Raw genomic sequence first — 23,359 nt, forward strand, 5'->3', positions numbered from 1 at the left:
TCATAATAACATTGATTATAAAAGGTAAAAAAAATGAATGTTTGTTAAAATTTCTATTTTGTAACTATCAACTATTTTTATGTTTTAACGAAGCTGTATGTGTTGCAATAAAAACAAAATGTCCATTCACACGTCATACTTTTTTTTAATTCCTTGTAATTGTTTTCCTGAAAACATTATTGATATATGGGTATTTAAGATAGCTACTTCTCCAGGAAAACATTGCTTTTTGACAACAAATCCTGATTAGACATAATTGTAAAAGTTAAGAAAAAATCAATTTTACTGAATTAACTATAGGCCATCTTACAAGAGCAAAGATGTCTTTTGAAAATTTGGAGGATTTGATGTTATTGCAAATTTCCATCCAGACATTTTGAGTTGTCTCCTATATTTTGATAGAATTTTGCATACACATTTATACGATTCGAAAAGGAATGTCAATACAAGAACTTCTTTCGAAGTAACGGACATGAAGAAAGGTTGGAAGAGCTGCTATTCTGTCATTATTTACGGCTTTAAATGAGAAATACGTGCGATTATGTTCCATCAAATGTGCGGGACGTTAAACAAATAACATTTTTATTATACTTTATCAATAAATAGAAATAAACACGATTTATGTAAAAAAGTACATTCCTTATAATTTCAAAAGTGTTAAATGAACCATAAAATAATGAAATGACGCTTTGATGCAATAAACATGCACGTTACATGTTGTTTTTGTTTTAAATTTTCAAGCATATGTTACTATTGATTCATTATTATTCGTTGGATATCAATTCTTGTTGTTTTCTTGGGTACAGTTGAACCTTGAATAGGAATTATCAACGAGTCACACGTAGCATATATAATTTGTATGCAGATATTGTCAAAACCACAAAATCAAATAGCCACGAAAATGCAAGTTTTCCTTAATCCATGAAAATCGATAACCACGAAAATAAAGAAATCCAGAGTATGTACTTTAAAGTTTAAGAAACAAAACTACACTTTATTCTGTTCACAAATTCATGAAAATAACAACACATTGTACTTTGATGTTTCTTTTATAGTTGTATATATCTGACACAAATGGAGTTTTTTTTAGGGTTTAAACATTTTAACTAAAAGGGTTATGTCTATCATTACGTATTTGGGTATATATAATAAAGAAGATTTGGTATGATTGCCAATGATACAACTCTTCATTAGAGACCAAAGGACACAAAAAAAACTATAGGTCATCGTACGGCCTTCATAAATGAACAAAGCTCATACCGCATAGTCAGCTTTAAAAGGCCCCGAAATGACAAATGTAAAACAATTCGAGCGAGAAAAACTAACGGGTTAATTTATGTACAATAAATGAACGAAAAACAAATATGTAACCCATCAAAAAAACAATATTCATTATAAATGTTGAATAGAACCAATTGTTTTAACAAAATCGATTTTTTTTGTGTAAATCCCTTTACATATATCCAACTGCTTAAATGAACTAGGTACTGACAATTCACTTGAAAACTCAAGGTATACAACCACGACACTTACTAAAGAGGAAATCCTTGATAATCATTATCTACATTTTAAAGTGCCTGTACCAAGTCAGGATTATCACAGTTGTAATCCATTCGTTTAATGTGTTCGAGCTTTTGATTTTGCCATTCGATTAGAGACTTTGAATTTTCCTCGGAGTTCAGTATTTTTGTGATCTTTCTTTGTCTCTAGAGATGGGACAGTCTAGAGGGACAGTCCAACTCATATGTCGAAAATAAACTTACAACGCCCTGGCTAATAAAGAAAAAGACATATATACAAATAATAGTACACAAGACACAACATAGAAAACTAAAGATTAAGCAACGATATAAAATAAAAATGCCTTTAGAGTACATACAAAATAAAGCTGTTTCCCCTGCCAATATTATTACAACATTTGACTGTTCTAAACTTTACTAAATATTCACTTTTCCAAACTAAGAGTCAAACTGAAACAGTTGGTATTGCATTGTTTCATAAATAAAATAAACGTAGAAACAAGTATATTGTTTTTTGTGGGAATAAATTCAGCTTTCGAAAATTGTGGACGGTCAAATAACCCTATATACATAAAAATATGAATAGATATCGAGCACTTGCAATTGTTTTGTTTTCTATATATGCTTGATTTCATGTTATAGATAAAGCTAATATTTTATCACTCGATTTTATTTGTATAAGATTAATTTGTTAAGCATCCAATCAGTCAACGAAATAAAACGCCCTTCAAGATGTTATGCCTCTGTCAAATTTTCTCTCATCATAGTGGTTTTCAAGATAAAATATTTGTATTTAACCCTTAAGTTCTATTTATAGAATTGCCGGCCAAATTGTTTGGCTGGACGCGTCATCGGACATCTTTTCAAACTAGATACCGCAATAACGATTGTAGCCGAGCATGGTCAATAGTTATAATTTAATACGTCAGACTTGCGTTTCTTCTTCACAAGACTCACCAATGACGTTCATATCAAAATAAGTATAAAACCAAACAAGTACTAAGTTGAATAGCATTGAGGACCATAAATTTTCGAAAGTACTGCCAAATTGTGTCTGTATGTTCGGAGTATAAGATGTTGTAAAAGTTAACTACAATGCCGACGAAAGACGACACTTGATGAGACGGGATCACTTGGCCTTTAGGACCAGGTGTGGGAAATAAAAAAATCAATTTTGTTAACAGCAATAAGTTGGTTATTCATACATCAAATGAATAGGGTGGACTGGACACTTTTTAACTTATGATTTTGAAAGAAACATTTTAAAAAACACAGATTTAATATTCTAAATACTTCTAAGAAAATTCAGAATTGTAGCGTCCGAAAAATAATAACATCTATGGTCAAGAAGAATACCATTGAAATTATTTAGGGGTCGATCCCCTTTGGGATGAAAGTATATATCAACAGGTTCCTTATCGTGCATACAACTGGTTACATATCCCCAAAACTACACACAAAAAACAATATGATATCAGATTGAATGCTCTTTAATCATACCATGCAAACTATATATCAAATACATAAAGAAAGAAATGCAAACGATCTCAAAATATAGAATAACTTGTAAATTCAACAATCTCTCATGCAGAGTTATCGATCCTTGCACTATTAAAAGAGTGAGCAAGGACCGAAAAATCTGCATTGAAGTTTAATAGTAAAAAATAATCAACGATCCAGAAATTTATATGAAATAAAGACTTTTATTTCAAACAAAAGACATTTTGTTTTTTAAATTCTTCTTACGCATGTAACATTCTTCATTATGTTTATAATGTTTATTACATGTATTATATAATATTGAAATCGATGAAATGTGGGGGTGTTCGTAAACAACATTCTCGCTTTTCCGATTTTATGTTTTACTTTAATGTTAATAAAACTAATGAAGTAAGAACCAAATATTTATTGTTTCAATTTTCATATTCAAAATATTTTAACATAGAAAAAAAAGACAAAGAATAAAATATATCTATCCATGACACAAAATCAACACATACGCACTAAAAACTTATGAACATCCTCAAACAATTTTTTTATTGGTGTTTTTCTAATTCACACTGAAACCTTCAACACGGAGCAAAATATTACATTATGTCGAATACATATTGGTTATTTATACATCAAATGAATAGGGTGGACTGGCCACTATTTAACTTATGATTTTGAATAATAAAAACATGCACGAAAAAATCTTAAAAGGAGAACAAAAAACACTGTTTCTCGATATAAAGTACTTAATTTTGTATTTATATCCAGAGTTCTGGTAACCAGTACGTTCTGGTGAGAAAAAAAGGTATATTGACTTTGTTGTATCAATTTGTACAAAAGAAAAGATTAAGAGATTTTATATCTGGTAAAAGTAATAATGGCGATGTGTAGTTTGGGTTCGTTTTCTCTTCCACCATTTAAGTAAATCCTAAAATATGTAATTTTTATCCATTCCTGGAGGCGTAGGTGGGGAAGGGGTTCTCTTCATTTCTGTATTCTTTAATTTTAAAGGTGATTTTTGCCCAACTGTATGTTAAAAAACTGCGACTTAGTGAGAACCTTAATTGGTAAGGTAGTATGAGGTGATTAATCTGACCTTGACCTCATTTGACATTGATAATGTTGAGTTTATTTGATACATTGTTCTAAAATCTTATTCTGAGGACTATCAACATAATTAATTCATGAATAGTTAACGTGGTCGAGCAGTCGATACATTTCTTGTTGCATCTAATATGTTGCATTTGAAAACTACGAATATATATTAAATTTGATCTATGGCTTTTATGCTTCTATGTTAAATATTTGTTTGTTATCATTGGTATTAAGATACGTGTGATACTTCTACATCCTGTCATTATTGTCAATGATATTCTCGTATTCTTGTTGTCCTTGTTTGTTGCTTGTCTTTCATTTTTGATATGTTCTTTGATTATTTGCCTTTTTATGTTTCTTTGTTACATATATGACGTGGATCTGTACTTATTTTTTCCGTCATTGTATTATTTTACAATGCTAAATTTGTGTATTCTTATATTCATTTTTGCTAATATGCTTGGTCTTTATACCATTTTGTGCTTGTTTGTTACATATTTGCATGTTTTGTTAGTGATTAAGATTATGTTGACTGCTGTATTTTTGACATTTTTAATAATGATGTTTGTTTGTTTGGGTCACACATCATTGTCAATATAATGTAATTTGATACGACTTTCATACAAGTGAGAAGTTTAGGTAGCTATAAAACCAGGTCCAATCCACTATTTTTTACATAAACAAAGTATCTGTATCAAGTCAGGAATATGAGAGTTGTTATTCAATTGTTTGATGTGTTTGAGCTTTTGATTTTGCCATTTTGAATTTTACTGGGAGTTCAGTATGTTTGTGATCTTACTTTTCATATGTTTAAATTCCTTTCATTTAAATAATTCAGCATATGAACTTGAAAGATAAGTCGACAAATGTTCTCTAAATGAATAAACAAAGAGACACATGTTGCTTAACAATTTCAAAAAGATTATTTGTCAAAAGGAAAATGTTTTTAACAAAATAATTTTATTGCTTAGACGAAGTATATAAATGGATCACTTTAGAAGTATTCTGCAAAGGATGCAAACACACAAAAAGATGTCAATATATATAGTTCTATGGTATTGCATAGCAGCGCTTGTTGCTCTTCAGATTGGTGCCAAATCTACGCAAAAGATACTCGGTAAGTTCTAACTTTTAAAAATAATTTGTAACTTTTATATCATATTATCATATGTCAACGTTTAGTTAATGATTCGTTAAGTTTTGTTTTTTGTGCAGTGTTTTTTTACTGTTTGTCCTTCTTGATCATTGTTACGTTCTATAGATTTTCTTTTTACTTAACCATGTCAGAATACTAGTTGATGAAACATTGAACTCCTTAACTATCCAACATATTCAAAAACAACACCTTTTGTTGATTCAGTAACGAACGCGTTTTCTACTCCTTTTTTGTTTATAAAGGACAATATATTTCTTATTTGAGTAGTTCAAATGAAATCCATATACATTCATTAACTTTTTTGTTGCAAATAAAGCTTGAGTTAACAAAGTTTAAAATGATTAAAAAAGCGGCAATATATTAAGTTTTATACATGTTATAGGTAAAACAATAAAAATGAATGCTGATTTTCATTCTCCACTTTATAAATATTTGACTTTACATCTGATTATCATTTACTGGTGGTTCTGGTGAGTATTGTCGTTACTGTAAATAAGGTAAATGCAAATAAAAAGATGAAATACGACGCAAAATAAACTACAACCGTTAAACAATGATATAACTGGATCCGTTCGCTGCCAATATAAGCAGAACACTATAAACATATTTTGTATCTACTTAGTATATAGTAAAATAGTTGACTACAGGACACAGTTCCTTCTTTCAGCACTCGGGAAAAAAAAAACATTCGCTTCAGCTAAAGAATCACAGTTAGGTTTGAAATAATGTCGTTTACATTTTGTTCAAAAAAAGATGCTGATTAATTATTCTTAATTTATCTTGCGGCATGAACATTTTTGGTATGTATAAACGACTGTTGACGTTATAATCCAACTGCGTTTCTTACGTCTATACTTTCGCGGACCATCGCACTTTAGCGTATGCAGGCATCGCACTTTAGCGCAGACCATCGCACTTTAGCGTGTCCATCGTACTTTAGCGTCCCCATTGCACTTTAGAGTCCTACATATATAGATATATATGCAAATTCATGTCGTCTGCAAATATCATACTGTATACTTTAATTATAAGATTTTGGCTTTTGAGTGCTAGACTCAACATTGAAATTCATGGCTTTCAAAAAACGCTATCAAAATAAAATTGGCGTACTTAATTATAATCCTGGTAATTTTGATAACTATTTACACCACTGGGTCGATGCATCTGCTGGTGGGCGTTTCGTCCCCGAGGGTATCACCAGCCCAGTAGTCAGCACTTCGGTGTTGACATGAATATCAATTATGTGGTCATTTTTATATATTTCATGTTTCAAACATTTTTAATATATTTGAAAAACTAAGGATTGTCTTATCCCAGGCATAGATTACCTTAGCCGTATTTGGCACAACTTTTTGGAATTTTGGATCCGCAATGCTATTCAACATTCTATTTGTTTGTCGTTATAACTAATTTGATATGAGCGTCACTGATGAGTCTTATGTAGACGAAACGCGCGTCTGGCGTACTAAATTATAATCCTGGTAACTTTGATAACTATTTACACCACTGAGTCGATGCTTCTACCTGTGGACGTTTCGTCCCCGAGAGTATCACCAGCCAAGTAGTCAGCACTTCGGTGTTGACATGAATATCAATTATGTGGTCATTTTTATAAATTTCATGTTTACAAAACTTTGAAATGTTCGAAAAACTAAGGATTTTCTTATCCCAGGCATAGATTACCTTAGCCGTATTTGGCACAACTTTTTGGAATTTTGGATCCTCAATGCTCTTCAACTTTGTATTTGTTTGGCTTTATAACTAATTTGATATAAGCGTCACTGATGAGTCTTATGAAGACGAAACGCGCGTCTGGCGAACTTAATTATAATCCTGGTAACTTTGATAACTATTCCCGTCACCAAATTCGTTATTGTTAAAGCATTGCATCTCAAATTTATCACAATTATGTGCCAACATTTGGATATGCTAAATTTAATTTACTTAATGTTTAAAACTCCACAATACGATGTGTGTTTTTTTTAAAAGAATTAATGTTTATGATAGAAAATGTTTTATTACTGTAGTTTTTATATTTCAACATCCGTTTAACTAAAGCAAATTCCCTAATTGAATGTGTTGTTCATGTATATCATTCGACGTTTGTAAATTTCTTAAATATACTAGACAATAAACATAGCAAATCTTGTGTTTTAGCCTTACAGAATTTGCAAAAACAAGGAGGTTATATCATTATAGTCACATGATTCTCAAAATACTTGAATTACATACATAAACTTGTACCACTAGTTCAGCTGTTGGATAACTTATTAAAAAGATATGTATTGTAAATAAAGTCCGGTTTCTTTTTTCTTTTATTGTGCTGCAACTAAAGTCTTCAATCACGAAGGTAAAATTTACCTTATAATGCCTCAACATTTCAATTTTGGCCATTTCGATAATGTTAATAAGCGTGTTAAGGTTTTAGCTACATGATATATTTTGTCACTACTTACCTGAGGAAGATTGTACCACAATTACTCGTAGTGCGCCGGCTTAACACATGCTTTTCATATTCATTTTGTTTAGCTTTTGTAGATAATTATATCCTTTAACTTTTTTTACAGGGAAACTGACAGAACAACAACATAGAGATGACGTATGATATATTCTTAATTAACCACGTGTGTTCTTTCTCAGCAAATTAAATGTCTTTTTTCTATTGTCAAACGATTCCTTAACTCTTATATACGATTTCACCCGAGAGACGTAATAAAAACAAATCACTTGATGGATACAGATATTCATTCTGCATTTAATATTGTTAATATTAAACAAAACTCTAGGAAAGATACCAAGCTAAAATATTTGCACGTTTCGTCTTCCAAAGAACTATTAGGTACTCTTGATAAAAAAGAAAAACGGAATAAAGTTCAACATTATAGAGCATTGCAAAACCTTTAATTCCTAAAGGTTTTGCCAAATACAAATTAGGTATTTTTGTTCTCAGAAAGAAAATAAAAACACAAAGTGAAAACAACACGGTATAAATATCATGTGCTTAGATGTAGTTTCTGTATAACTGAACACAAATATACACATCACGATTATTCACTGTATCCTGCTGCAATGATGAGAGTAAAAACAACGTCATAAACAATTATAAAGCAGCCATTGACGTGATGTAGTTTTCATGTTTAGTACGAACCGGGAAATGACTTACAATCCGCTATATTCTGAGGCGGCGAATTCATGATTAGCCTCTGATAGAATCGTTGGAAATATCACTTTTGTATACACATAAAGATCTATAATATTCAAACACAGGTTGTAGATCGTGTAAAAAGATACAATAACGACAACGCAGACTATGTTTATGTCGATTTTGGACAGGAACAGGACAATGGTAAATACATTTGTTTTTTTTTATTGTTCATGTTATTAAGAAAATGCAATTACATTGATCGTGTAGGAATTATTTTAACAGATAAATATCCACCCGTCTATTTTTATCATTCATGTTATTCAACCCAAACAATAAATACAAAATATACGTATGGTAACTTTTGGTTGTCCTCGAATGGCAGTTTAAACTTGGCTAAAGCTGGGCGTATGTTTGATTGTATAGTATGCAAAAATATTTAGCAAGGGTCCCATTATGCTTGCACATTTAGAACCGTTGCAGCAACTGTTTGATCGATCTGTAGTTGACTAGTTTCAATTTTAAATGATTTCAATTTATTCTTTTTTTCAAAAGACTGTTAAAATTTACGCCTATTATCTCGATGGACTGTAAATTATTTGACATACCTATCAGAGGTAAATCAAACAATAAACAATCAGGATTTTAAAAGACATACCATTAGAAAATTCGCCTTTGCAGAATCTAATGCATTCTGGGTAATATTTTCAAAAACGTACTCCGAAACGTTGTGATTGGTTTTAAAAGTTCTTAACAATGGAAATTAAACCAATGACGTACGTTATTTTTATTTTTGTGTACGAACAATGCGATTACCCATAGTCCTTTAGATTCTGAAAAGGCAAATTCATTTACCAGTAAAGATAATATCACCCATCAATGTTCTCTCAATTCAAGGCACATGTGATAGAATATATAAAAAATGGGCGAAAGTTATCAAAGGGAATTCAAACTCAAAATTATAAAAAAAAAACCTGACAATGTTACAGAGAAAAACAAAAAAGTATTCAAAACACAACATAGAAAAAAAAGACTATACAGCACGAAACCCCAACGAAACTGACTTGATCTAAGCTAATCTGGAAGAATAAGCAGATCAAATGTGACCTCTGACACATTTACTTGTACAAGTTGTAGGTACAAACCTGGTGATAGTTCTAATTCGATATGTGACTTTTAATTGAGATTGTATATGTGGTTCATACGTGTTTCTCGTTTCTCGTTTTATAAACATAAAAGAGACTTGCTATATTGTTTGTTCTTACAGATAAACCTTATGAAGTAGTTGGTGAGTTTTAACACCTCAGTAGTTTTTATAGTTCATACATTAATAAAACATCAATTTATTCGCCGTTTAAAAACCTAATAAACTCCTCTAACTATTTTCAAAAACGTTCAATAAGAAGTTTTTGTTTGCTTTTAAATAAACAACGGAAATCCTTCTAATGGTGTGGTGTAATTTGCATTGTTAGAATATAGGAAAAATATAGGAAAAAGGTGAAATCACTAAAATACTAAACAAACAGACATTATATGTACAAAGTTAACCATTATAAATTAAATGCTGAAACATTGAACTCATGAAGACCGTCTACACGATGATTATTCTGTACCTAAAGGACCACAAAAAAAACAGATTGTTAAGCAATCCCAGATTGAAATAGAATCATACTTATGCATTTTTAAACTTTAACTTTATTTGTAAACTAAATTGGTTAAGGATTTTCCTCCTGGAATATTGACTTCTATATCAACACTGATAATATGAAAAAAAGTAAAATTCCCCAAAATACCCAATCCCTAATCAAATGACAAAATAAAAATCTCTAACAAATCAAACGATTGGAATGAGGCGACATATACAAAAGGTTCAGAAATTTACAAATTTCAAAACATTTAACATGATCATGTCAGTTAACAATGATACATTGAAGATAATCCAATTTGAATTTCTCATTTTCAGAAATAGGAGTACCTGGGCCACCTGGGATACAAGGTGCACAAGGTAATGTGTACTGTAGATTCATTATTAATCATCATCACGATTTCCAGTGTCCAACGGATGCACAAGTTTTCTATAGTAGTTTATGCAAAACAAATAATCAAACATTCATGAAAGGCAAATTTAAGTTATTTATGTGGAAAAATAGAATGAAATTTCAAATTACTTATTCCTTCAATGGTGAATGACACCTAACTTGTTATCTATTTAATTTTGAATGTTGCATAAAACTATTCAAATATTTTTCAAAAATCCAAGCAGCCGATATTTTTGTTCTCATAGCTACTGTATTGATTCCATTTATGCTTGACATTTTGTAGGAATGAGAGGATATCCTGGTCAAGCTGGAACTCCTGGGTCGAAAGGATATAAGGGAGACACTGGAAAAACAGGACGTGTTGGACCTCGAGGGTTTACTGGATCTTCAGGACCAAAAGGCCAAATGGGAGATCCTGGAAAAAGCGGTAAAACCGGCGAAATTGGACCTGCTGGACCTCCCGGACAAACTGGACTTATCGGACAAAGTGGTGTTCCCGGAATTGACGGAGCCGATGGACCACCTGGTGCTAATGGTTCAAAAGGAAAACAAGGAGAAAAAGGACCTCCGGGACCCCCTGGAATCTCTGGACTTACTGGGCCACTTGGACCAGACGGTCCGAGAGGACCATCTGGGTCAACAGGAGAAATGGGAGCGCCTGGACCAAAGGGAGAAAAGGGATATTCTGGTGACACAGGAGATCAAGGAAACACAGGACCTGTCGGGGAATCTGGACAAACAGGCCCCCCTGGACCCACTGGTCCTAAAGGAGATACTGGTCCTCCAGGACCTTCTGGTATTTAGAATTTAAAATATTTGTAGTGCTGTATGCATATGTATTTAACTGTGTGATTATAAAATTTCGTTCATGCACAATTTAATAATTATATGAAAAACCGAAATTCTTATAGAAAAAGAAGATGTGGTATGATTGCCCATTAGAACTCTCCACAAGAGACCAAAATGACACAGAAATTAACAACTATAGGTCACCGTACGGCCTTCAACAATGAGAAAAGCCAATACCGCATAGTCAGCTATAAAAGGCCCCGTATTGAAAATGTAAAACAGTTCAAACGAGAAAACTGATGACCTTATTTATGTTAAAAAAAAAATGAAAAACAAATATGTTACACATAAAGATACGACAACCACTGAATTACAAAACTCCTGACTTGGGACAGGCACATGCATACATAATGTGGCGGGGTCAAACATGTTAGCGGGATTTCAACCCTTCCCCTAACCTGAAAAAGTGGTATAACAGTTCAACATAAGAACGAACTATAAATCAGTTGAAAAAGGCTTAACTCATCAGATGGACAAAAATACAAGTGGACGTGGCAGGGTACTGTTTTGAAAACTAAATTTGTTTTGATATTTTACTTCCTAGTGGAATTTAAGATCAGAGGTTTAAGAGGTAAACCGTTGTTCAAGAAGATAACTCTTTAAATCAGTTATGTGTTTGTAAAAGTTAATTACATCAATATATTTCAAGCATTTACATGAAAAAGATTGGAATTAATCTATTTATCCTAAAAGCTTAGACCATATTTATGAAAAGGCCTGACACAAACGTTCTGATGATGTTAAGAGTTATTTCCCTGAACCTATGTCTACCTCCTAAATACTAGTCGATAACTGAATTTCTATCATCATGTGTTTAAATGATGTCATTCCCAAAACAATATAATTCATCAATATTATAAAAAGAAATAGAAGCCAAATACTAGTAACTAAACAATTTTACTTTAAACCTCAACTTCTTATTATCGTAGATGACATTTAGTTTCATGATTCTAGTAACTTTCTTGTTCATCATAATATGTTTTCAAAAATTAGATTCTGTAATGCATTATCATTTCTCCTTTAAGCTATTTATAGAGTTATATTTCTGTTTGACACCTACTTCTAAAGTACCTATTTTCTGACTTGATTGTTCACCGACAACTTCGTACGTACCTGTTTGTTTACTTAACTGTTCACCAACAACATATTTAAAGTACCCGTTTGTTTACGTTTCTGTTCACCACCAACATTTTAGGACCAGTTTGTTTACTTTACTGTTCACCACTAACATCTTAAGTACCCGTTTATTTACTTTACTGTTCAACTTCAACTTCTTTAGTACCCGATTGTTTACTTTACTGTTCACCACCAACATATTTAGTACCCGTTTATTTACTTTACTGTTCGACATCAACCACTGTAGTACCCGTTTGTTTACTTGACTTTTCACCACCAACTTCTTTAGTACCCGTTTGTTTACTTGACTTTTCACCACCAACTTTTTTGGTACCCGTTTGTTTACTTGACTTTTCACCACCAACTTTTTTAGTACCCGTTTGTTTACTATACTGTTCACCACCAACTTCTTTAGTACCCGTTTTTTCTGTTACTGTACACCACCAACTTCTTAAGTACCCGTTTGTTTTCTTTACTGTTCACCACCAACATCTTAAGGACCCGTTTATTTACTTTACCGTTCAACTTCAACTTCTTAAGTACCCGTTTGTTTACTTAACTGTTCACCATAAACTTATTAAGTACCCATTTGTTTACTTTACTGTTCACCTCCAATTTCTTAAGTACCCGTTTGTTTACTTTACTGTTCACCATAAACTTATTAAGTACCCATTTGTTTACCTTACTGTATACCACCAACTTCCTTAGTACCCGTTTGTTTTCTTTACTATTTACTACCTACTTCTTAAGTAACCGTTTTGTGACTTTACTATTCAACAGCAAATTTCAAAACATTTAACATGATCATGTCAATTAACAATGATACATTGAAGAAAATCTAATTTGAATTGCTCATTTTCAGAAATAGCAGTACCTTGACCTCCTTTGATACCCGATGCTCTAGGTAATGCGTATAGTGAGATTCATTAATAATCATCACCACGATTTCCAGTGTCTTACGAATGTACAAATTTTCTATAGAAATTTATGCAAAACCACAAATCAAACATCCCTGAAAATTCATGTTTGAGTTATTTATGTGACAAAATAGAATAACATTTCAATTATATCATTTCTTCAATGGTGTAAATCACATAATTTGTTATCTTCCTTATTTTGAATGCTACATAGAATTATTCAAATATTTTTCAAAAACGTAAACCAAGCAACAGTGCGAACAACTGGTCTGGTTATACCCACGGGAAATAAAATCTCCACCAGTAGTGACATTGACTGTATTTGCACCAGACGCGCGCTTCGTCCACTAATGACACAACATCGACGCTCGATTTGAAAAGTTTTAAAGGCCAAATAAAGTACGAATTTGAAGAGCGCGTGTCGTCTAGTGTTCGACTGATATCTTTTTTATGTTCATATCGATGAATCGGAAATATTCATGGTAGATTGACAAGCGCTCTTATTTATAAGGGATAATATGAATTATTCGGCAATAGTCATACACTTTTGTGATGTGGTACTACAGATAAAAGAGCCCTAATAAATTTTAAACATCAAAATAAAACACTGACCAAATAATAATGCCAGATTCTTTAATTTTTAACTTTATCGTAATAAATGCTTACATAAGTTATATCTGATTTTTAGCACAAATCAGTTTAAATGATGACAACTTATTCTTGAATCCCCAAAAAGATGTTTTTTACGTGAAGAAACAATATTTCAATAGATAGCATGCATTATGTCTTACCATTAGTTTTTACTACCTAGTATCTTCATATTTTGACAAAATGGCCAAAATGGGCTACGTTGGAGAACATTATGTACTATTATGAAAAGAACTGATTTATTTAGTTTTAGACTTTTGATAAAAATCCATTTATGAACCAAATTGTGACCTTTTTGGTGTTTTATGATAAAGTTGATATTTTAGACCATTTTGTGCCTTAAAGAACCTTGTCCTTTGCTTTTATTAAGTCTTAAAGTTATCATGTTCTCTATTTCAGACGATAACCTGTCCAGTATAAACTTGGCAATAGTCATATTCCAATAGACGAATATGTCTGATGCATAATGAAATAAAATAATTAATTGAAATTATCTTTTTTTATTGTTTAATTTGTTAAGCCATTGTAACGATCTATTCCTGTTATTCCTTGAATCTGCACGTTTGTGTTTGATGATGAACAAATACACTCATCAGTGATACCAGGACTGAAATTTAGCATTTGCGTCAGACGTGCGTTGCATCATCAGTAACGAAAGAATCTAATAACAAGTTAAAAAGATCAAATAAAATACGAAGTTGACGAGCATTGATGACCGAAAATTGTAAAAAAAACATCATCATAGATAACAGGATTGCAATTTAGCATCTGCGACTGACGTGCTTTTCGTCTACAAAAGACTCATCCGTGACTCTCGAATCTAGAAAAAATAAAAAAACGAGTTGAAGAGCATAGAGGAATGAAATTCTTAAAAGTTTTACCAAATACCACTAGGACAGAGTAATCTATTCCTGAGAAGGAAAAAATCTAAGTTTTTTTCTACAGTTAATTTATAGTTATGACCATATCAATGATAACTCATGTGAAACACAGACGTCCTGACTACTAGGCTAGTGATATCCTTGAGGAATAAAATATCCACCAGCACTTGCATCGACTCAGTTGTTATAGATATCCTCATCATAGATACCAGGACTGAACTTTAGTATTTGCGCCAGACTTCATCTACAAAAGTCTCATCAGTGACGCTCGAATCTAAAAAAAAGTCAAAAGGCCTAATAAAATACAAAGAAGAAGAGCATTGAGGACCACAAACTTTCCTAACAATTTTGCCAAATACAGCTAACGTAATATATTCCCGAGGTAGAAAAGCCACATCACATAGAGAATATATGTTGAATCATGTGGAGGAGAATACGCAAAAGTAAAAACTAATCTTACAAATCTTACAAAATAGTTGAAAAAAACATATTACAAACAATCGGTACATATTGTGTTTCCGAATAGTCTCTAATGCTCTTATCTACAAATTAAGCAAATTATAAAAAGAAGTTCATGTATTTTCTTTAAAAATAGGGACAAAAGATACCAAATGGAAATTCAAACTCATAAATTGAAAAAAAAAATGACACGCCATGGATAAAAAAGGAAAACAAAACAAACAGACAGACAGACAGACAATTAGACACAAAACACACAGCAAATAATGGCTAGGCAACACGAAGCCCCACACAAACTAGAAGAGATCTCATGTGCCCCGTAACATGCGTAAGGGTAGGAGATTCTGTTCCACATGTTGCACCCGTTGTGTTGTTCATGTTTGTACAAACCCGGTAGTAAGTCTGTTTCGGTAGGTCACATTCGTGAACTTGGAACGGGATTGTAGTTACGATATATGGAACATTCGCTAGCATTTGTGAAACGTTAAGATCAAGCGATCTTAAAGGGTTTATATTCACCAATAGATATTATTATTCTTTTGAACAGGATTCGGAAATATTCAAAAATATCAAACAAACACAAATCGACGAAACTAACATACACTAACACATTTTAGGGATTTCTTTTTTTATCAAATGATGATTCATCATAGGATTACTCACCTTGTTCTAGAGGATTATCTGTGTGTAAACTGGGATAATTAACTCACGAACTGAGTATAAGTAGTTTCCTGTAAAGTTTGTGAGTAAGCAATTATTGACAGGTACAACTTATTATATTACCTCCTATACATTTCTAGGAATATGATTGGTTAAAGCGTCCTCATAGAGAGACCGTGTATATTTGATATTAGGTTAGTAGGGAGGCGCGAGGCTTATTTCATACACGGCAAGTAGTGGTGTTACGTCCCTTTATATTCCATATTAGGGAAAAGGGAGGCGGGGCTTATTTCATACACGGTAAGTAGTGGTGTTACTTCCCTTTATAAAAACAAAACGGTAATAAGAAAAAAAGTCTTAAAGGTTTCAACAGACGAAGAAATTGATGATCAAGATGGGAATATATTCATAAAACGTATTTTAACTTTTTGTTATTGCTGGCATCTGTTTTTTTTTTTAGAATCAATGAAAGTAGCTAGTTTCTTAATGTAAACAGTAAAAGACTTACTCATTTTGATAGGTCACTAGTCTAAATTACACATGTTAAGATAGTCGGCAAGATAAATTCGTAAACATATTACACATAATAAACTGAGCCTGTTGGACTGTTCCACGGATATTATGATTTTCCGGAGCAACTTGATGTTGTTGAAACTCAACAAGCATTCCATTAAAAGATTAATCAATAATCGGTCAGAGAATAAAAATATTGAATGATTTTAATAAACTCATCAGAGATATCAGGACTAAATTTTGTATATACACCAGACGCACGTTTCGTCTACAAAAGACTCATCAGTGACGCTCGAATCCAAAAAAGTTTAAAAGGCCAAATAATATACGAAGTTCAGGAGCATTGAGGACCAAAATTCCTAAAAGTTTTGCCAAATACAGCTAAGGTAATCTATGTCTGAGGTAGAAAAGCCTTAGTTTTTCATAATTTCTAAATTTTGTACACAGATAATCTATAAATATAACCATATCAATGATAATTCATGTCAGCACAAACAGTTTATTTACAACGACTGCACTCTAGTCCTTCTTTAACAATTAATGTACGCATCATTGGGAACCTCACAACCATATACTCATAGCCCCATACTAAGTTAACCTTTCCAATTTAATATAGAAACATTGGATAAAGATCAGCGGAAGTTTTATATTTAACAAATTGAGAGGGTTGAGATCTTGATCATGAGAGATATAGATTTAACAACCTGTGAAAATAAGATATCGCTTGAAATCAACTCTCGTTATTTAATTTAAATAGAAATTGTAAACTCGACGAAAGCTCATTTATTATTATTATATTGAAATTAAATAACCCGAATTGATATCAAACGATATCCAGTTCTCAAGCGTTATGAAACCTTTGAGTATATTATCAACATCCCATGCAGAGTTATAAGTCATTGTTCTATAGAAAAAGTATCGACGACTCTGAATGGGAGATTTATCTATAAAGATTATTAAACGACCCAGAAACTTATATGAAATAATGTAATTTCTCTCAAATAAAGCGCATTTATGTATTTAAATGTTCTTACATATGTAACATTCTTTATAACTAAATTTTGAAATCGAAAAATGTGGTATTTTTTTGTACATAACATACTCCCTTTGCTGCTTTCATATTTTACTTTATTTTCTTATTAAAACTAAGGAAGCATGACCAGATTTGTATTGTTTAAATTTTTATATTTAACGGATTTCAAAATAGAAAAAAAAGAGAATAAAATATATCTATCAATGACAAAACATCAAAACATACGCACCAAAAACACTAAAAGCATCCACGAAACAGATTGTTAATTGGTGTTTTATCTCAATTAGGCCTTCAACACGGAGCAAAATAACAAACTATGTGAAATATACCAGTTATGTATACATCAAATGAAAGGTGACGGAACTCGCTCTCTTTATAACACCTTCTTACTGATAAATTTGAATATTAAAGACTTGCACGAATAAATCTGAAAAGTAGGACATAAAATAACAGTTTCGCTGATATAAAGTACCTAATTTTGTACATATATCCAGAGTTCTTGTAACCAGTACGGTTTGAAAAATTAACCACGTATTGGCTTTATTGTACCAATTTGTAAAATAGAAAGGATGCAAAGATTAAATATCTGATAAACGTAATTATTGAGATGTGTAGTTTGAATTTGTCCTCTCTTTCGTCTTTTAAGTTAATCATCAATGTCAATTTGATACATTCACGAGTCGTAGATTGGGAAGGAGGTTCCTTCATTTCTGTATATTTTAATATTTTTTAGATGAGATTCCACAATTATATGTCTTAACAATGCTGCCAAAGCTGAGGGTCAACCTTTAAACATTCCTTAGTGAGAACCTTAATTGGTAAGAATGTGGTGATTATTTTACCAAAAAAAGTTTTTTTTAAATTGTAGATTACAACAATTGTACGCAGTTTTCGAAGAGTCGGATGCGGTTAATGCATAACAAGATATTCAAATCGAATCAACATCTAACAAGGATATAACATACCATGCAGATGTACGAAGAAATCAAATGATACGGATAATGGCAAATATATGCAGGAGAGAACTTTTAAACAATACTACAATGTAACAGACATACAGTGGTGTATTCGACCAAAGATTTAAAAAAACCTGGAAATAACATTTAATAATTGTATATCGTCTATATGCACAATCTCTCAGAATATTATACAATTCAAATTAGCAAAAAGTGTATGGTTATAACAGATAAAGTTAAAAAAAAAAATAAAAATAAAAAATAGGTAAAAATGAAAAACAACAACAACACTGAACTAAATATTATTGTTATATATATTTACACATTACATTCACATTCACGGCTCTACAATTTGTTGATACCTGTTTCTTTGAATTAAACAAGAGCATGTGTCATGTTTGAATATTTATGACGTCTCTACACTGAATCCATCAAATGTTGGATATGTACTGATTGATTATTTAATCTTAGATATATAAATGTATTACTTGTAATTGGTTTTGATATATTTGTCAGTAACTTTCAGTAATCTCATATCTGGACTTAGTATCATTTTGTTGTTGGAATGTACCCGGCCACATCCACTCTCTGTTTTTGTTAGATGTATTTCCATTTATATCCATCTGGTGAGTTGAGTCTTTTTCAGTAGATTTTATAGTTTGTTCTTATGGTGTACTGTTTCACCACTGTCCAGGTCAGGGAGAAGGTTGGACAGCCGCTAACATTTTTAACCCCGCCGCATTTTCTATGTGTCTATTCTATGTTAAGTTCCTGGAATTCAGTGGTTGTCGTTTGGTGCCGTGTTACATATTTTTTATCGTTCACCATGTTGTATATTGATAAGGTCGTTTGTTTAAATTGTTTTACATTTGTCATTTCGGGGTCTATTAAAGCTGACTATGCGGTCAGGGCTTTGCTCATTGTTGAAGGTCAGACGGTGACCTCTAGTTGTTAATTCTGTATCATTTGGTCTTTTGTCTTGATTCCAGGTCAGGTTTTCTCTTCTCAAGGACGCTTATGTAACATCCCAGAATCCTTTTAATCAAAAACACACCATCTTGGTATGGCTCTATGATATATGATATATCTGTATCATCATCACAATTTAACAGCGACAAAGCTAATATGAAAGAGAAATTAAAATAATATTTATGGACCTATGACACAATGAACGGATAAATCAAGTAGATGGTAAACTGATAACAAATGTTACATTCAAATCAAATTTTGGAAAACAAAACTATCTTTGATTTTGGGAATTATGCACAGAGACGAAGCTTACCTACGTCTACTTAACCAAGATTAGATTTTCATCACACCACTTAAAAATTAAGTCCGTAAGGTATATCAGGGTACTTCCCTTAATGAATTTTCTATATCAATGTATTCAATTCAATTCATATATTTAAGAAAATAACTAAAAACTGAATGTGTTGTATCTATAGTAGAATCCGGTGAACTACATGACAGATTTCATTACAATTTATATATCTGGGTGACTTAAATAATAATACAACGTTGACTGCTGTACCCTTATTTTTGACACATTTAACAATTATGTCCGTTTGTTTTGATCGCACATCGTTGTCAATAGAATGGAATTTGACACGACTGTCATACAAGTGAGAGGTTTGGCTGACTATTGAACCACTTTGATTCACCATTTTCCACATAATAAAATGCATGTACATAGTCAGGAATATGACAGTTGTTTTCAATTCGTTTTATGTGTTTAAGCGTTTGATTTTGGCATTTGGTTAGACTTCTCGTTTTGAATTTTCTTCGGAGTTAAGTATTTTTGTGATTTTACTTTTTAAGAGTTCAAAAATATTACGACCCCGCATTGTTATTTATACTGCTACATTTTTTTTATATTGGATGCATATCTTATATGTAAAGTTATAATTGTTATTTATTAACCTACTAAGTACATTATTGCCAAAAATGACTGTTTATTAAAAACCCTATTTTGGGCTTTATATAAACTTGGCATTACAATAGGGCCATTACAGAAAAAATAGTGTTAATATCAAATATAATAAATTAAACATGGTCGCAGATTTTCAAAACTGATCGCCTCGAAAAAAAAAGTCATCATAATTTTATTTTGTAAAGGAAATACGGTAATGCAATGGTTTTCGTAAAATCAAGATTTCTGAAATAGACCATAAGTTGACCAAGTTGCATTGACCTTAATACTGTAAATGTTTTATTTAATTAAATTATGTTTTGAAAATAATATAATTACATTTTTTTTGTATTTCATTTAATTTAGTGACCAGCAACCAACATTAGAGGAACCATATATAGGGATCACTGTTCATCCTGTTTTTCAACACATAACTTCTGTCAACTTGATATCTTTGATATTTAGTATATTATAAAAAAGCTTTATTATGGTGAAGTACAAATATTTTTTTTTCAAACTAAACTGTCATTAAAAGAGTAGAGAGTAAATCAAGTTGACAGCAAATTCATAAATTGGTGTTTTTATAATGGCCCTATTATATGTCCTCGGCCTTGCCTCGGGCCATTACAGACTTCCTCGACCATTATTACAGACCTTGGACATATAACAAGGCCATTATAAAAACACCCATTCATTAATACTATAATAAAAACCAGGTAATGTGATATAATTGAAAACCCATTGGTTGCCTTCGGCTGTTGTCTGCTCTATTGTCGGGTTGTTGTCGCTTTTACACATTCCACATTTCCTTTCTCAATTTTATTATATATCTTGTTTACTTAACGATATTATGTATGCTGCTGTACAGAAGGATAGTATTTCTAGTTTATATTTTTGTAAGAGCCATTCAACGCCTATTTGTTTGTTTTGGCATGCCAAACATTTAAAGCTATTTTAGTTTTGTATTGATGCTCATATAAATTTGGCTGACTTCATGAAATTGCTCCTTTCCTGTTTTACACATATCAACAATAAAAAAAATCAAAGCGCATGGAAAGCTATAAAAAAACTAGTCCCTTGACAATGTTTGATCTATAGCAACACATTGTATATCACCTTTTATGACAAGATTACATACACCGATAACCAAAAAAGTCCTGGCTTGAAACTAGCACATACAAAATGTGACGATAAACATAATTCATCAAACGAATCTCTAATGCTTTTGAACGGGTTGAAACGAAAGAATTACAAAAATGGCGTTTTAAATCAAAATACGTGTATATATCAAAAACCTCCTAATGATGTTTGTAATAGCAAAATAGAGAACTTTTAATCTGATCTTGAATATGACTACAACTTAAAAAATGACTGAAATTTTCAGTACTAAAATGACTGAAATTTACAGTAGTAAAAATGATTGAAATTTGCAATGCATATCAATGACTGATATTTTTATTATTGCAAAAATAACTAAAATTTTCAGTACTGTAATTTTCTGATTATTACTGAATTCTACATATAATTGAATGTACTGAAAAGAAGTGGGTGAGAAATATACTGACTGATTGTATTTTTATCAGTACTATATATGTAGTCGCATTCAACGTACATGTAAACGTTAGGAAAGATCCTGGTTATCTACATATTGTCCGTCCTTTCAACTGATACAAAATATGTTTATGAATTTTTCTGTCTTCATGATATTGCTTAGTTTTTACACATATCAACAACGAAAAAAATCATAGCGCATGGAAAGCTATAAAAATCTGGTTAAAACAAGTGAAACTAAACGATAAAAAACACCGTCCTTTGACAATGCTTTATCTATGACAACATATTGCATTAAACCTTTTATTACAAGATTACACACTGACAATCTATAACTAAAAGTCCTGGCTTGAAACTGGCACATAAAAAATGTGACGATAAACATAGTTCATCAAAAGAATTTCCAATGGTTGAACGTGTTGAATTGAAAGAATTGTAGTAATGTTGTTTGAAATGAAAACGCTTGCATTTAAAAGCAATCTAATGCTATTTGTAATAGCATAACAGAGAACTTTTAAGTTTGATCTCCAATATGACTACAATAAATATTTTAAAAATGAATGCAATTTTCAGTACTAAAAATCAATGAAATATGTCATGTACATTGATACATGATGTCTCGCTTGTACACGGAAGCACAATGTCTCGCCTGTATACGGATACACAATGTCTCGCCTATATATCGATAAATAAATTAGACTGATAAAGAATGATATTCCTGTAGATTGATAAATCATGTCTGTTCTTTATAATCTGCCTGTATTCTTATAAATAATATTTGTTTTTGTCTGTTTGTCTGGTTGTTTGACTGTCCTCGTTGTTTAGTATTATTTTTTATGAACTAAAACTATCAACCTCTATTTTGCACGAAAAAAAACTATTCATAATTTTTAATGCCATTTTTTTTATGGATCTTTTTTTTTTTGAAGCATTTGAAAAAAATAGTCATACACTTGATTTTCTCTTCTTATACCATTTTTTACATGCTAGGGAATTCAAATGTAAATGATGTTTTAATCACAACAAAAAATATATCAAGACCGACTGAATCAGTCTTTGAAACAAGAATAATCCATTACCTTATACTGAGTTCATTATAATCTATTCAGAAAAATACACATATGGACATAATATATTGATATAATTCGTAAATATAACTCAATATGCAGACATCTTATACGTGCAGGTATTTCACATCCAATCTTTTATGGTAATAACTAAAATGTCAGTATTCACCTTAAAAGCTTACAAAACCTTTAGACTTTTTAAAAAGGGATATACATTGTAGATACGATACTGTTGTCAGATCATTAAAGATCGCACGTATTGGCTTTATTATTGATTCACTTATAGGGTCTTTGCATCGTAACTAAACACCTTTTTTTTAAACAGTTTTTGGCATGACACGGGTTATGTTCCTCTCG

General features: G+C 31.5%; 1 protein-coding gene and 1 long non-coding RNA gene across 2 annotated transcripts; both read left to right on the forward strand.

The window, feature by feature from the left end:
* The first annotated feature begins 5,113 nt into the window (after positions 1-5,113).
* On the forward strand, positions 5,114-8,613 carry LOC139528299 (uncharacterized). Its single transcript, XR_011665565.1, has 3 exons — positions 5,114-5,223; positions 7,830-7,861; positions 8,530-8,613. It is a non-coding gene; the product is annotated as an uncharacterized lncRNA (long non-coding RNA).
* Positions 8,614-9,663: 1,050 nt separating this feature from the next.
* On the forward strand, positions 9,664-14,466 carry LOC139528296 (collagen alpha-1(I) chain-like). Its single transcript, XM_071324210.1, has 5 exons — positions 9,664-9,692; positions 10,368-10,409; positions 10,727-11,239; positions 13,271-13,312; positions 14,373-14,466. The coding sequence occupies exons 3-4, from the start codon at positions 10,729-10,731 to the stop codon at positions 13,285-13,287; spliced, it is 528 nt and encodes a 175-aa protein (XP_071180311.1). The 5' UTR covers positions 9,664-9,692; positions 10,368-10,409; positions 10,727-10,728; the 3' UTR covers positions 13,288-13,312; positions 14,373-14,466.
* Positions 14,467-23,359: the final 8,893 nt, after the last annotated feature.

Source organism: Mytilus edulis, chromosome 6 (genome assembly GCF_963676685.1).
Source record: "Mytilus edulis chromosome 6, xbMytEdul2.2, whole genome shotgun sequence".
In the NCBI taxonomy this organism is placed as follows: Eukaryota; Metazoa; Mollusca; class Bivalvia; order Mytilida; family Mytilidae; genus Mytilus; species Mytilus edulis.